The following is a 16130-nucleotide window of genomic DNA, read 5'->3' as shown; positions in this document are numbered from 1 at the left end:
AGACTTGGGTTCCACTAGAAACTGTGTCGCTTTTTCATATAAATTGAGTTTTTTGATGTCTGCCTCTGTTTTGTCAGAACAGAATTACGGCCCAATCTGATTTCCTTGGCCTCCCCTGGCATGGTCCTGGAGCTTCCAGGAGGCCCATGTGTGTTCTAGGACCTCTCCCATCTGTTACCGCCTGCCTGGGAGATTCACCAAGCCCAGTGCAAGGGGGGTGGGGGGCGCCCAGTGCAGGAGGAAGGTTTCACAAGAGACTTCCCTAGCAATTGAAAGCCTGCTTCATGCCTCAAAGCCATTTATGTTCCCCCTCCCCTCAAAAAAAGGAAAGCCTCATTTAGAGGTGATATATTTGGTAATTGCACATTATTTGCAATTAATTTCTATAAAGGCATCATGATCCCTCGGGGTTCTGTATAAATTCAAGTGTTCAGCATTAAATCAGGCACCCGGCCTATTCCATTGGCCCTGGAAACACAAAAATGTGGTTGGCAAGTAGGAACTAATAGCTCTTCGTGACCTGGAATTTTTCCTGCTTTTCCAGAGCTGCCTGGTGCTAATTGGTCTGGCACATACTGCACACACTTGACAGTCTGATTTGGATGGTAGCAAATCAGCACTCTTATAAATTTATTGTTAAGGTGGACTGGCTGTCTCCGTAGTAAGCAGGATATCAGCATTTCAAGTCCTTTTAAAACTGATTTTCAAATCTCCTTCCATTTTAAAAGAAAATCCAATTAGGCCCATAGTGATGATAAAGAAGCCACTATTTAACATCAGTTACCCAAGGCAGCATGTTGCCCGTTAGCTATTTATAGGTTTCACCTGTTTCCTTTGCCGGACATGTTGGGGAAGCCTGAGTCAGTAGGAGGAGGAAGGGGGACACGTTTTCCAAAGGAGGGTGGTTCGTTCAATAAAAAATAGACATCGAGGAGAGGAGCACACGGTGGATGTTCCACTTTGGGGTGCTGCTTCAGGTAGGAATGAACCCAAAGCCTGAGAAACAAAGCCGGGTGACAACATCTAGGTCAGGCTGGCTTCCATCTTGTGTGAGTGACCTCTCGGGAGCCACGTTCCTGGAGACTTTGCTCATAGGACCCTCACACATATGCTCAACACCAGCCACCAACACCGTCACCCATCAGATTGAGTCAGTGGAGACTTGGTTTGAATGTTCAATATCCATCCAGAAAGATGTTTCTTTTCATTGAGCCTTTTCTTCAGAGTCGAGCCTCTACTACACATGTTCAGTAAGACCTGAATTGGAATATGTGATCACAGTTTTCCAAAGCCTGAATCTGGAAGCTCTTGGTAATAAGGTCCTAAAACACCTAAAATAAAAACTCCCTTTTCTGTTTTCCCTTCTCCTCTTTCTTTAACACCTGCTTTGTCCTCTCCACCCTTCTTCTTACCCTTGCCCCCTGCTGCAGATCCTTTCCTTTAAGTTTCGTTCTCACATCCTTTATGTAGGTCCTACTGTTCCCACTGTGAGAGATGGAGCTGGGGGGAAGGGGGGGGGTGTAGAGTCTGACAGTCCTCCCAGGGTCTCCCCCAGCATCTCTGTGCTCATATCTGTTTTGTCATTTGTGCCAGAAGAAAATGGGGGGAGGGAGGGATCTGATGCCCAAATCTGCTGTGTATAAGCTGTGTGAACTTGGAGAGGTCATTTTAATACCTCTGAGCCTCTTCTGTCCATTTCCCAGCACTGCTGACCTCTCAGAGGTTCTCTGAGGGTCTGGTGAGACTTTAAAAGGCCAGCAAAAGGTGCAGATCCCATAGCTTTGGAGTCTTTGTGAGGGATTAATAGACATCAGTGTGGGCATCGATGTGAGATGTCTTACTCCTAAAGGTGTCTGAAACATCCATTAGGATGTAGGAAGAAAAGATTAGAATTTCTGTTTATATGTATTTTTAAATTGTCCTATTTTAGTATCTATTTCTATGTGTATGTTATGTACACCATGTATTAGTACAGAAGTTCATGCATATAATTTATAAATAATTACTTGTATATTGGAAGTCCCAGTATTGACCAACAGGGGTACGTGATCAAATGTTGGGGAGGCAGTAAGCTAAGATAAACTTGTTGCCACGATTCTGCCCTCATTCTACACTGACGTGGCCTGCCCATCCCACCCCAATGACTCTGCCCCAAAAAAGAAGGAATTGGTGAATTTGCAGTTGGCTTATGTGATTTCATCTTTTGTGTGTGTTTTTTTCCTTTCTCACAGAGTAAAAATCAGGTTCATCGTAGGGGTGAATACAATGTTTACAGCACATTCCAGAGCCATGAACCCGAGTTCGATTACCTGAAGAGTTTAGAAATAGAAGAAAAAATCAATAAAATAAGATGGCTCCCTCAGCAGAACGCAGCCTACTTCCTTCTGTCTACTAATGGTACGTGCAGGTGACTTTGCCCATTTGGTATTTGAAGCGACACAATCAGCAAACTCTATTTCAATCTCTCTTGGGCTCAGTTTTTCTTTTTACCTTGCCAGCTGTTGAAAATCTTCCAAACTGTATTTGCAAGATGTCTACCAGAGTGCTTGGCCCAGGGTAGGCCCTCAGTACAGAGCACTTACCCTTTTTAAAAATAACAGATTTATGACCAAATTACATGAGACCCGTTATCCATATTTTTGATAATGCAGATGATTTCCAGGTGTTTTTAGAATCTGATTTCCTTTCTTAAGATTCACTAGGTGTTACTCTGGGAACCCATTTCAGAAAACTCAATGTGCCATCCCTATGAGTTTGGCATACTGAATAGAAATTATTAATCCCTGAGTATATTTGGGGGTTTGTAAAGTAGATGGCTCTGTCTCTCTTACAACAACAAGTTCTCGTCCAGGAGCACAGGTCAAGAAGAGAGGGGGTACCTACCAAAGAATAGACCAAGAAGTGATTTCTTTCTCTCTCTGCCCCTCCATACTCTTCCTATACCGTTTGTTGTTTAAGGGGAGTTGATAGAAATAGGTCAGAGAGAGAGGACGTAGGGGGTTGAATAGAAAGCCAAATTCTGTATTAATTTGGTAAACCTTTATACAGTGGAATGACCTACCCTTAAGATTCATAATACCCTTGCTGAAAGAAGCCATCTATGCTCAGAACAATTCAGAATAAAATCATATACTAAAGGGTGCTAATTGAATAGCGTAACAATTAAGAGGATTAGTGTATAAAAATTGAAAACCCTCTATCAGGCAAAGAAGCCAGAGAGCGCTTCATTTCATCCTATGTGTGAATCTGCCTAGGAGAAATATACATTAAAATACAAGTCAGGAAGCCAGGAATTTGCTTTTTCCCTATCCCCAACACTGACAAGGTCTTGCTCACATGTATGTAATATGATCAGACATATATTAGTGTTTTGAAGACAGGAAACACACCGCAAGATTTACTATGATTAATTTTGGGTTGTGCATGTTGAGTGTCTTGTAGATTTGCTCCTTTTATCATTTTTTCCTTTCTAAGTTTTTACAATGAATTGTATTTTACCCTTCTAAAAAGGGGGGGGGTTAACACATATGAATCCAATCTCCCTTGATTATAAAGCCAGTGTACAAATCTAAACACTGGCGCTTCTGAAATAGCCAGTTTGGGGCTATTCAAGCATGGCTTATCTCAACATGACCAGATCTCCACTCATCTGTTTTTCCAGATTTTCAGTAATTTAATTCTTTCTCAGAACTCTGTGTATTGTTCGCTTTACTTTTTTCAGCCCTCATTTCTTGAAAGCCAGACTACATGAATGTTTCTTCTTCTTCCTTTTTTTTGCTGGTGAAGTTTTACTTAAAGGCTCTGCCTTTCCAACCCTTTAGAATAAAAGAGACTTCTGATGATGTTGACTTAATTATTTCAGGCAGAGGAAAAGTGTCTGATTATCTGCTATGGCTAGCTTACTTTATATTGCAAAATTTACCCTATTGATTATTGCTATGAAATCCAAAGACTTATTAACTGCTTTGTGGGGGGGATGGGATGGAAATCATTGAAATGCAATGAAGATTAATTATATAGCATAATGTTCTGTTAATTGAGTTTTTAAATAGTTTTTTGATTAACAAGGATATTATCTTCCCATTTGGGATCCTATTTCATATGCCAACAGCATCTCAAAATGATTCTTAGAAGAAAAATCCCCATGTTCTTAAGCAATTTTCTTTTTTGTACTAATATTGAGGTTGAGAATTCCCCTTAAGCCAAATAGGTTAACATGCAAAAATTAATGAAAGACAATTGGAATTACTGTACAAAAGAGAAAATGAAGATAGATGATAAGATTGTGTTCAAAAGCTGCCACAAGTAATGATAAACTACTCAGAGAGCCAGCCAGAAAAAAGAAAAAGTCATTACTCATAGTAACAGCCACATGTTCCTTAGACTTTTTTATCCACAAAGCTTCAAGATACTAAGTCAAGAAAAATTGTGTGATAATAAAGTCGAGAATGACTCCAGGCAACCCAGCCATGGGGAATTGGATTGAATTCGCCATCAATTATCTTTTAAAAAAAAAAAAAAATGTGCTTATCTCATTACAATTGGGTGCAGTTTTTATGTTCTGCTAGCATATATTTTCAACTTTATCATTTTTCATGAAAAATAAAACCAACATTCCATTGTGAATCTAGACTTTGAAATTACTTGCCAGGTGAAAACACGTTGCTTTACCTAGCTTTCTACTTCTGCCTTAATTCTTATGATGAGAGGGAAAGGTGTACTTGATTTTTTTTTTTTTACATGCCATGAAAGTAGTATGTGTTCATCATAAAAAAAAATTAGAAAAAAACAGGGAAGCAAAATGAAAATAACACAGTGTTTACACCCGGAGAGAACTGGTATTAATGGCTTTTAAAGAAAAAAGCAGAGACATGGATAAACAGATAAATCTTTTTGCTTCTTAACGAAAACGGGATTATTCTGTAAGCTGTTCTGCAATAAGATTTTTTTTACTTAATAATATAACACTTAACAACAGGAGTATCTTCCTAGTTGTTAAATATCCTTCTAAAATATCATCACATTTCAATGACTGCATAGCATGCCCTTGTATGAGTTTCCTATAATTTATTAATAAATCTCCCATTATTTGACCTTTATTAACAAATTCTTATTATAAATTATATATTTATAGGGGTAGATGTTAGTATGGGTAGATATGGTTAGGAAAAAAGCATATTATAAACTATGCATAGTATATTACACGTATTAAAAAGTAATATAATTGCACACACAAATATAATGAAAGGATGTATACAAAACTTTCCTAGTAGTTTTCTTTGTCTAGTGGAATTGAGGGAAATGTTTTTTGTTGTTTGTTTTTACTTTCTGGTTCATTTTCATTTTTTGCAATTATATTTACCACTTGTGTAGTAAAAGAAGGAAATAAAATGAGAAAATACAAAATGGTATATGCAGTGATACTATAGGTTTGCACGCCACTCCCCAAAAAATGCAGAGTAGAAATACTGCAAGTATGTCTGCAAAATGTTAACAAGGATTGTCCCTGACTAGAGGGATTATAGTTGATTCTCACTCTTTATGTTCCACCTGTGGTTTCTCGATCTCCCTGTGTAGCAAGGTATTGCTACATAATAAAAATAGAAGAGGAGCATTGCCTTCGAATGGTACAGGATATATTCCACAGCCAAGCAATAGAAAATATTTGGTGTTAAACGTCACTGATTTGTGTTGTTCTGAGTCACAGCTGAGCCGTCCCTCATCCAGGGACTGTATAAGACAGGGCCTCTGCTTCGTTTTCTCACCCTACAATGCAGTGCATGCAGCAGGAGGGTGTCCGGAGAGGGTAGGAGCAGAGGACTGTTGGCGTATAGGTAGGAAGTGCAGAATTCAACTCAGTGTCTGGGAATGGCTTCCTTGCCTTCTGTCCCAGTACAAGCCAGTAGGGGCGCACACATCTTACACTAAGCAGCCCGGCTGGGTCTGCCAGCGCACGTGACCAGCTGGGGTTGTCCCCAGATAATAGAAGACAGAGGCACTGACCTATTAAAGTAGCCAAAGGGTTGCTGAAAGCCCACTTCAGGATGGGGTGCATTTCAGACCTCTGAGGGCCAGGCCTTAGGCCAAGGAGACATGGAGAAGGGAGATGAGGGGGTGAAGGAGAAAGGGAACCCTACTAGAGGCTGGGAGAGGGGCAGCTCTTCTCCCCACAGTATTACAGAGGAAATGGGATGTGCTGACATCACCGCGGGTGAACCTATCGCTGTCAGAGCAACATGTTATTATCAGAGAACAGTTGCCCCCTTTGCAAATTCTAGTAACAGCCGCCCTTTGTCAACCATTGTTAGCAGGCCACCCCTGTGTTCAACAGTGTCTGTACAGTATTCCATTTCAACCTCCCGAGAGCCCCGTGGGGAAGGCAGTGTTAGCCCCAATTGACAAATAAGGAAACCAAGGCACAGAGAAGTTAAGTGCCTTTATTTGTAAGGTTTAAGTACTGGGGACATACTTACACTAAAAAGTCATTTGTTGTTTCTCTGAAGTTCCCATTGAGTTGGGCATTCTGTACTCTTTCTCCTGATAAATCTGATGCTCCCTTTTGTCACTTGAAGAAACTAGGCACCTACTACCTGGGAACCCCTGTCCTTGGGCCACGTGGCTGGCTGGAGTGGGAGTAAGGGTGTGGCCCAAGCTTGTCTGGTTCCCAAGCCTACCCCGTGCAGGCACAGAGGAAGATACAGAGGAAGATGGTATTTGAGCCCCTGCCTTCCACGAGAAAAGCTAGAGCGCATACAAATAATGCAGGACCCATGCAGGAAAGCCTGCAAAGGCACGTGGCCCACACATATGATCTGATTGGCCCAAACATGTTTCCTTAAGAAATGGGATCGAAAGCCTGCAGGTGGGGCATGCCATCTCCTGCCTCCCAGAGCCCTCAGACCCTCTCACTCGTTCCCCCGGCCTGCCTCACCCCTGTACACATTGGAGATCTTGCCCTGCTTTATTGCCATGGAGAACGACAGGTATCAGCCAGTGATGTAAAGTGCTAGAACAGTACACAGGGGAGAAAGTTTCCAGCTGGGGATTCCAAGGAGACTGCAAGGGCAAAGGAGTGTTTGGGTGAATGTTCTTACCATTTTATATCTCTGAATATTGGCGGCAAGGTGCACTGTATAGATGGGAGTCGTTCGTTCACGCACCTGATGGTTACAGAACACCCGCTGTGCCCCAGGCACTGTTGTCGGTGCCAGATGTGTAGTGCTGGGCAAGACAGACTCCCTGCCTCCAGCGAGTGCATGTTCTTGTGAGGGAGACGTAACAAAGACATTGTCCCATAGTGAGGAGTGGCGAGAGGAAACACTGAAGCCGGAGGAGCAGGCGAGAGAATGGGGAGGACATTTTGATGCAGGTTGGATGGGAAAGGCCCCTCTGGAGGTGGGCATGGACAGAGCAAAGTGAAGGAATATGTCACGTGAATAAGAGGGTCAAGGGCTTTCCAGCAAAAGGCACAGCTAGTGGAACGCCCATGGCAGGAGTGGAGATAACGTGTCCCAGGGTGGGGAGGCAGTAAAGAAGCCCCGTGGCTGGAGCATGGGGCACAGGGGGCAGAAGGTGAGACCAGAAAGGGTGAGGAAGTGCGGGTCATTCAGGGCCTTCCAGGTCACAGGACCGTGCTTGCTGGGGTGGGACACTGAAATAGGGATACCTACCTCTCAGGGTTATGGTGCGCATTAAATAAATTTCTCATGACAAGTGCTGATAGCATGGTGACACAGCTAATTCTGTATATGTGACTGCTCTTATTCACTGTTCCATAAATATTTTTATTGAATGAACTGAAATAATATATAAGCTCTGGATTTCATAGGCCACTGTCAGGAAAACCATTGGTCTGGCCACAATATATGGTTTTGTTTTGAAGCATGAGCTCTGCCTCCAGATGACGTAAGATTTATGCCCCAAATCCTTGACGTGAACAGCAGTTCCTTTCCATCCTCACCTCCACCTTCCCCTGCTCCCCCCCCGCCCCGCCCCCACACACCATACTCCTTGACAACTGGTTTTCACTGTACTTTTGATGTCCTCTGGTTGCCTTCCACAGATAAAACTGTGAAGCTGTGGAAAGTCAGCGAGCGTGATAAGAGGCCAGAAGGTTACAATCTGAAAGATGAGGAGGGCCGGCTCCGGGATCCTGCCACCATCACGACCTTGAGGGTGAGCCTGGGGGCAGCTTTGGCCCCTATCTTTCACTTCTCCTGGCCACCGGGGCCGAGGAAGGGCTTGTCGGTGCGGCCGCAGGCTGGGTACTGCTCCAGATTGCAGCTCTCGTGTGTGAGTGAAGGATATGAAGCCGAGATGTGCAGAGGGAGGAGCGGGATGGGTCTGAGTTCTGACCACCACAAACGCGTGTCGTTGCTTTGTTCCCCTAGGACTGGCCCATGCGGCCACCACCATGTCTTCCTATAGCCCCAGCCTCTGTCTGCTCCCATTATCGAAAATGTTCTGAGCGTCTTTTGTCCTCAAGGTGCAGGAGATGGGACTACCCACATGGCTAATTGGGATCTTGTGATTCAGAACAGGAACTTGTGAACCTAATGGGCCTGAGTTTGAATTCTGCCCCTCATCAGAATCTCACATGGTCATTTAATCCTTTTGAACTTTGGTCACACGAGTTACTCTTAGTTTCTCTGTCTGTAAGACAGTGAACCTAATACTTGCTCAGCGTAAAACACTGAACCTGATACTTGGCTAAAAATGTGCTGGGGGTGGAAAGCCTTCCTCCCGTGGCTGGTCCTCAATACGTGATCTCTGCTCTTAGTCTGAATAGCTCCCTCCCCGCCTTCCAGAAATGCACAGTCTGGTAAAGAAAAGATTTGTAGGTCTATAAAAATGCTTATGGCACTAAATAAAGTGAGGTCAATGCAGGGGGTGTCAGCGTGTTACAGTTTGATCAAAGGGGGAAGAAATTATATTTGGCTCTGGGAGACCAGGAAAGGTCTCTTAGGAAAGCGGTGTTAAAAATGGATTTCTAAAAGCAAACTTTTAAGAGAAGGCTCTCTGGATACAGGTTAAAGTGGTTCAGGACTCGGCGGTGAGTTTAGTTTTGGATGTGTTTAACGAGTGGTAAAGCGGACACGTGTTGAGACCAGCCCTAGCCCCAAGGGACTTCCAAAACTGTGTCAAATACGTGCTTTCAGATACCAGCTGCTCTACTGAAGACCAGAAACTGAGAAGGGACACCGGGCAGTGCCTGTGGGGAAAAGAGGTTGTCACTGTAGGTTTAGAAGCAGATACGGGAATTGAATGATGAGCGTGGGCCTGATGAGCTCGCTTGTTTATTTGTTCATGAATTCATTTGTTCCTCTCTTTATTCAGCAGGTGCTTGGTTTTAAAGATTTTATTTATTTATTTGAGAGAGAGAGCGCGCGCTAGCAGGGGGAAATGCAGAGGGAGAGGGGGAGAATCTCAAGCACACTCCCCGCTAAGTGCCGATCCCAATGCAGGGCTCGGTCTCATGACCCTGAGGTCATGACCTAAGTTGAAACCAAGAGTCGGACACTCAACTGACGAGCCACCCCACACCCGATGCCCCCAGCAGGTGCTTTGCGAACACGGGCTCATTGCTGGCCACAGGGCTAGGCTGTCAGGTGTTTACCCAGTCCTCACAGGTACTTGGTCTTCGGTTGCGCTGCTTCTGAGCCAATGAGCTTTGACGGCTCTGCTTCCTCTTGTCAGCCTATGCCTTCAGCCAGAAGAGCTGCCATGCGCGTCTTCCGTATCAGGCTGGGCCGATGCTCTAAGGTCTGTGAGGTTCGGCAGACCCGAGGGCGAGTAGTAAAGAGTACGGACATCACGTTAGTCGGTCCCAGGTTAGCATTGTGGCTCCATTGCTTTCCACCTGGGGACCTTGGACATATTAATTAAAGTCCTTGTGCCTCCCACGTCCCACGCGCATCATTACAAGGATTCACTGCTTCCTGGGATCTTTGTGAGGAAGCCGTGCTAGTTTGTGTGTGAGGAAGTGCTTAGCCTTATAGTGTCTCACTCACAGAAAGCACTCGTTAATGTTTGTTCCCTGCTGTTGGTTTGATATTATCTTCATCATGATCATTATCATAGCTGTTATTACTCCCTACTGATACGAGAAAGTTCACATTCTTTTCCTTTTCGTGTACTTTTTATACTGTTATATTCAGTCTACAAGCCATTCACTGACACCTAGTGAGTGGTAGGCCATCTGCCGGCTCTCCAAAGGGGTTAAGACGGTCTCGGGACCCTTGGAACTTTGCAATCCCATGGGAAAAACACATGGTTTAGGTGCCACTGGGAAATTCACACCATGACCTTCTGCCCAGATGTCACCTTGTCCTTGTTTGCTCTGTGGGCGGACTTTCTCAGATGCCGTCTGTAGTGCCCACCATGAATTCTTGGTGTCCCTGGCATCCTATGGGATTTCATACGTCTGTGGTTGGCCGCTCAGGGATGTTGCCCCCGTGATGAAGAGAAGGCCTCTGTGTATGTTTCCATTAGAGCAGAGGTGCTGAAGTGGACTTGGTACCCATCAAACATGGAAGGAAGTTGTGGCTACAAGTGAGAAAACCCCCATTGTGGTCCTTGCTCCTGTCTTAACCAGCTGTGTGACCCTGGGCCAGCAGATCACATTTCTTCTCTCCAAGCTTAGTTTCCGAGCTGCCACACAGAGGACTGAATAGTCTGTGCGTTTGCATCCACGGGGCGAGGTCCACATGCAGATTCCCAGGATCCCACCCCAGTGATTCCCTTCAGCCGATGGAGGAGATCCAGCGAAATCTGCATGTTTAACACAGGCCCCTGGTGGGTCTGTGGTCACTGGATTTGATCATCTCTAAGGCTCCCTCGAGCTATCACTTTTTATGAGCCTCTGCTACTTTTCAATTATTTCAATAGTTACTACATCAACTTGAGAAACACATTTGCTATAATATTGTAAATACCCGTATTTTTTTATTTCACCCCATCTACTTTCCTAGGCTTTCAAATATCCTGTGTTTCAAGGTAATCAACCACACTGCGGCATTCTTTGGATGACAGTGCTGCAAAGGCCAGCCTCCTTTCCATTTTGATCCCAGTGGTAGAAGAAGGAAAAACAAAAACAAAAAACAAGCAACCCTGAAGACCACAGATTCAGTACAATGACTCCAAACAGAGAAGGAGCTGACGTGATATTAATCAGACTGTAATTTACTAACATGCTCCTCTCTGGAAATTTGCATTGCCAGCATTTGTGGCTTCCCCCCCGCCCCCTGCCCCCCGTCTTACCATTACCCCTTGCTCACTTCTCATAGTTTCCAGTTCTGTGTGGATCTTGAGAGTGAGAACATTTAATAATACCCGACAGCTAATTAATCCTCCCTGAGTAATGAACCTGTTCTGTTTCAGTGCTAGGAGGCTCAGCTTTTCAAAGCAAGAATGTGGATTTTTTTTTTCTTTTTTCATGGAAGCGATAGCCTTTTAAATCCAGTCACTCATTACCCAGAGAGGCTATGAGAAGCACTTCTATGAAAACCATATTGCCTGCTCAGTATATAGCATTCAAAGCAATCATCGTAATGATAATTTAATAATAACACCTTATAGCTGTAAAGTGCCATTCATATCCCCAAGTCTTTTTTTTTTACCTAATCCCTTGATTCATCTTCAGAACAGCCAGTGGGGAGGCCAGTGCAAATGCTGGTGTCTAGTATTTATTGAGCATTTATTATATCCCATGCACCATGCTGCACGCTGTATCTGCCTTACCTACCACCTGAGGTACAGTTTGCTGTTAAATACCCGTTGCACAGATGAGGCTCAGAGAGGTTAAGTAATATGCCCAGGATCATGTAGGACTAAGAATCAAATCGTGATCTCCTTTGCTGTGGGACCTGAGCCCTTAAACCTGGTGCAGACTCAGAGTAATAACTTGCCCAGTGCCTGCCAACTGGTGATTCCAGAGCTGGGACTAAAAACCAAGAGCTATGGCTCTTACCCTTGGACATGTACATTGGAGGATTGGAAACGGCTGTCTTACTAATTAGTGCCATTATTATTTCCAGATCAGGGTGCCTCTCTCTCTCCCCGCCCTCTCTACTTTCTCTCTTACCCCCACATTCATACACGGAGGGTTTTCAGATCCCTGACCTCAACGTGCAGGATCAATGACCCCGAGGTCTTCTGTAGTTCCACTTAGCAAGATTCCCCTGGCCTTCCTGCCCAGCCTCCCAATACCAAGATGTAAGCGGCCCTTGAGCCCTTTCTAAGCAACAGAAACTCATAGTTCTAGTAACTTCATCAGCCTAGGATGGGAGCTGGGTGGTGAGAAATCACACTTAGCATATTTCTCCCTGCAGGAGGAGCCTGGAGTTATTATTTGCCTCATTATGGTTGGCTGCCAGTGCCCTGGGAACCTAGGCCAGATTGGAATTTGTTTTTTAACGTTATAAGTGTAGATTTCAGAAGGTGTGATCTCCCACGCTGACTTGCCATTACCGCCCCCAGAAATGAAGGGGCTGTAATGAGTTCCAGTTTTCTAATGGATTTTACCTAGATATTCCTTACAGCTAATATAAATAATAATAATAATAATAATAATAGCAGCAGCAGCCATGTTTATTAGGTGCTTACTCTATGCCAGACGCTGGATTTCATATCCTTATGTAGTTCTAACAGTAACTCTGCCAGGTACGTTCTCTTACTTCTCTGGATCATCCAAAGCCTGCCTTCCTCAGAGAAGCTCTCCTAGTATTCCCTAGGGAAACTCACACCCTCAGATCTTCCCCTTCACTTTCGGTGGCCTTACCCTGCCCCTTTTTTGCTAGCTTGTATCCTTACCCGAGCTATCATCTGTCCATTTTCTGCTGCCCCTCCACCTCCACTTAAACGTAGCCTCCAAGAAAGCAGGAGCCATGCTGGGTTTCCTCCCGTAGCCCCAGTACCTAGAAGAACGCACAGCACCTAGTAGGTCATGTATTTGTCAAATGAATGCATTACGCAGAAGTGGAAACAGAGTCTTAGTGAGGGCAGGGATTTTAACCAAGATCTCATGGCTCGCAAATGGCGGAACTGGGATGCAGGCCTAGTCTCCCTGCCCCCAAGTTTTCATTATGATTCCTTATAGCTTCTGCTTCTAAGGAGATACGAATTCATGATCAGAGAGCAAGGGAATTTCAGTCTTTGTTCCTGGAAATTCTTCGGCAGAACTTTCTTAATGCATGAGCTTGACTTTGGTGGGAGCAGGAGGAGCAAGGAGTGAGGGCTGCAACGGCTTTTCTGTCACAGGCCAGGCACAGAGTAGATGCACTGGTTTTTAGAAAGATGACATGACCTGTTTTATATACGAGCCTTCTGCTGCTGACTGCCTCTGTCTTCCTCTCAGCCTCAGGACACACTCACGTGACGTTCTACACTAACATTTTTCCACGTTGAGTGACCCTGATGTTTGCAAATGTCATCAGTGACTGTTTGGATACCCCCCTCGCTGCCACCTGAGACACCATGGCCCGTCAGCATGAACGTTTGCCAGCTCTGAACTCAGAAGGGGTCGTCTTGGGGCTTATTGCTCACAGGCCATGGGGTTAGTAAGGTTGATGAAACAGACTAGCTCTTTTCCTGAAAAGTGATCCTTTCCGTGAAACAGCTAGTCTAACTACCTGATCTGTTTTCTAAAGACCTGATCACACAGACCAGGGGGTTAAGTTAAGCAACTCCATGTGTTCAGCCTCTCCTAGGGCACAGCAGTGTGTAATGTAGGTTTTACAGTTCTTTCTTCATCGCAATCCTGTGACTTGGGCATCATGCCTGTTTTACGGGATGTGTAAACAGAGGCTCAGGGAGGTAACTACTGGCTTAAGGCCCCACAAATAATAAATGACAAAGCCCAGAATGGAGCCCAGGTCTGTCTGATCCCAGAGGTCCTGCCCTTTACCATTACACAGGACGATGTATTGTGTGGCCCCTGACTGAGACAACGGCAAGGGTGATAGCCTCTGACACGGAGAACTTTTAAATGTATTTCTATCCTATTTAGTGAGTGCCTCCTGTGTGTCAGGCACTGGGCTAGGTTTGTACTGCCAAGTGGATCTCCCACAGATGAGTGAAAAGCACTCCCTTTCGTCAAGAGGTAGGAGGAAACAAGATGCAAGTGCCTGCAAGAAGAAATTAATGGAAGCAGATGTTCTTAAACCTCAGGGTACCTCATGGGCACCTGGGATGCTCTGTCGAGAACAGCCCCTTCTCGCTAGGGATTCTGGCGTAGAAGGTCTGAGTTGCACCCAGTGACATCTTTGACATGACCCCTCCGGGAAAACCCCCAGTTGATTTTGGTGCATGCGGTCCCTGGGCCACCATTGAGAAACACTGGATAGGATAAGTGTCCCAAGACCAGCACAGACGTTTGCCATATCAGAGGAAGAACAGAAGGGAAGGAGGTGCAGGACTAGGAAGGAGTTTCCAAGATGCATCTTGAAGGATAGATGATCTTTCACGCTGGGGATCTTATCTGACGCTCCCACGGATCCTGGGAGGCTAGTAGGACATGAATTGATATTTTCCTCTTTCTAATGGTATGGACGTAATTATCCCCATTATAAAAGGGGGAAACTGAGGCTCTGAGAGGCAGATACTTTCTGTCTAGACACAACCTTATGCTTTCTTGCTGCCTCTGTGGTGCCCGTGGAGGATAGGGAACCCCAGGCCAGCTTCAGGGCAGATTACTGGGTGTGTCGGGATCGGCCAGCCCTGCCCGGGTTTTAATTTTGGCTTTTATGCTTTGATACCCGAGGCCTCTTAGGACACAGATATAGCCTTCTCCTACCCATTTTTAATTTTTCTAGATTTCATTTTGTGATTTATTGCTGTGCCGGGGACTTAATATCCAATCCTTTTACAGTTTCATCTTTCCTTTCCTTATATTTGTTGCAAAAAACAACAAAGTGTTTAGCTACTGCAGTGAAAAATCAATCAAGCCTGTTCCATATTCACAGGCTTGCAATGGCACCCGGATGGCCCCCTGGATTAGATTAACTTTGTGAATGTGTCACCCTGGTGTGGGTAATTTCTCAACCTTTGCTCCATCTCTCCCGCTCCTGCCTCGGCGGGTGGATATTGAGATTTCCCGTTGATTGACTGCCCCTCAAGAGAATGCTGGCATGTGATATGTGTAACTCAGCGGGACGCACATAGTCTGTGTTTATGAAAATAAATAATAATTTCTGTTATCATTATTGATTGCCATCATTATCTGATTGTATCTGTCTGTGTCATGGGGTTTTGGTTATGGGATCGGAAGGCACTCCACAGGAACCTTAGGCATGACCCTCCCCGACAAGCCTCTGCATTTTGACGTGTTTCACCTCTTGGGGGTGAGGGTCCGGGATGTCTCTGTTCTGCTCTGTGGCTAATGTTCGGTGAGACAGTGTTAGTTGTGTTCAGTGTTAGGCAAAGGAACTAATTCTGTTGGAATAATAATAAGAGCAGCCAACATTTATTGAGGATTTGCTGTGTTCTAGGGACATTGTACATATATTGGCTGATTTAATCTTTGCGATAAAGCTTTTATGGAAGGACTGAGATAAACCTCATTTTAGAGATGTGGGACCAGAAGTAAGAGGGTTTAAGCAATGTGCCTGAGGTCACACAGCTGGTAAGTGGTAGTGTTTGGACTTGAATTCATGTTTTTACTCTCCTTCCTCTCATATCAAAATCGAATATCTGGTCTATTCATCAGAATATTCAATGTAAACCACACTCTGAGTCAGCAGGAACTAGAGGACAACCTGTCAAGAAACTGTAGAAGCTGCTAGTGCCTTGGGCACAGGTGAGTTCTCCACGTTGTTTTGGGGGAAGGTGGAGCAGAAAGGATACATGGAACTAGGTCATGGTTTACCCAACACGGCTGATGATCAGACTCTGGGAACGGCTTGAATCCTGCCCAGCTCGCTGACTCGGAGTGAGCAGGAGCAGAGCCAAGGGCTCTTCCCGTGCCTCTCAGTTCTGTCCCACACAGTCCTGAACACCACCTGGGCTTCAGGGCCATTGGCACGATGATGACCTGAAAGGTCCGCTCCAAGGCGAAGGTTCTCTGATTTTGTTATTTAAGTTCTTTCTTTGCCTCCTTCTTTCCTCCTAACTCAGGGTTCTATATAGAAAAATCT

General features: G+C 44.8%; 1 protein-coding gene across 5 annotated transcripts in view; it reads left to right on the top strand.

Annotated features, from left to right (window-relative positions):
* The window catches only part of PPP2R2B (protein phosphatase 2 regulatory subunit Bbeta), a 439770-nt gene that overhangs the window by 339042 nt on the left and 84598 nt on the right, over window positions 1-16130 (top strand). For all 5 annotated transcript variants that reach the window (XM_057307203.1, XM_057307204.1, XM_057307205.1 and 2 more), the window contains 2 exons: window positions 2232-2397; window positions 8063-8175. In XM_057307203.1, the coding sequence (XP_057163186.1) occupies window positions 2232-2397; window positions 8063-8175 (279 nt within the window). The remainder of the gene's footprint in view (window positions 1-2231; window positions 2398-8062; window positions 8176-16130) is intronic.

Source organism: Ursus arctos, unplaced genomic scaffold (assembly GCF_023065955.2).
Source record: "Ursus arctos isolate Adak ecotype North America unplaced genomic scaffold, UrsArc2.0 scaffold_5, whole genome shotgun sequence".
Lineage (NCBI taxonomy): Eukaryota > Metazoa > Chordata > Mammalia > Carnivora > Ursidae > Ursus > Ursus arctos.
Note: the sequence above shows the minus strand (reverse complement) of the source record. Positions and strands in the feature narration are given on the sequence as shown.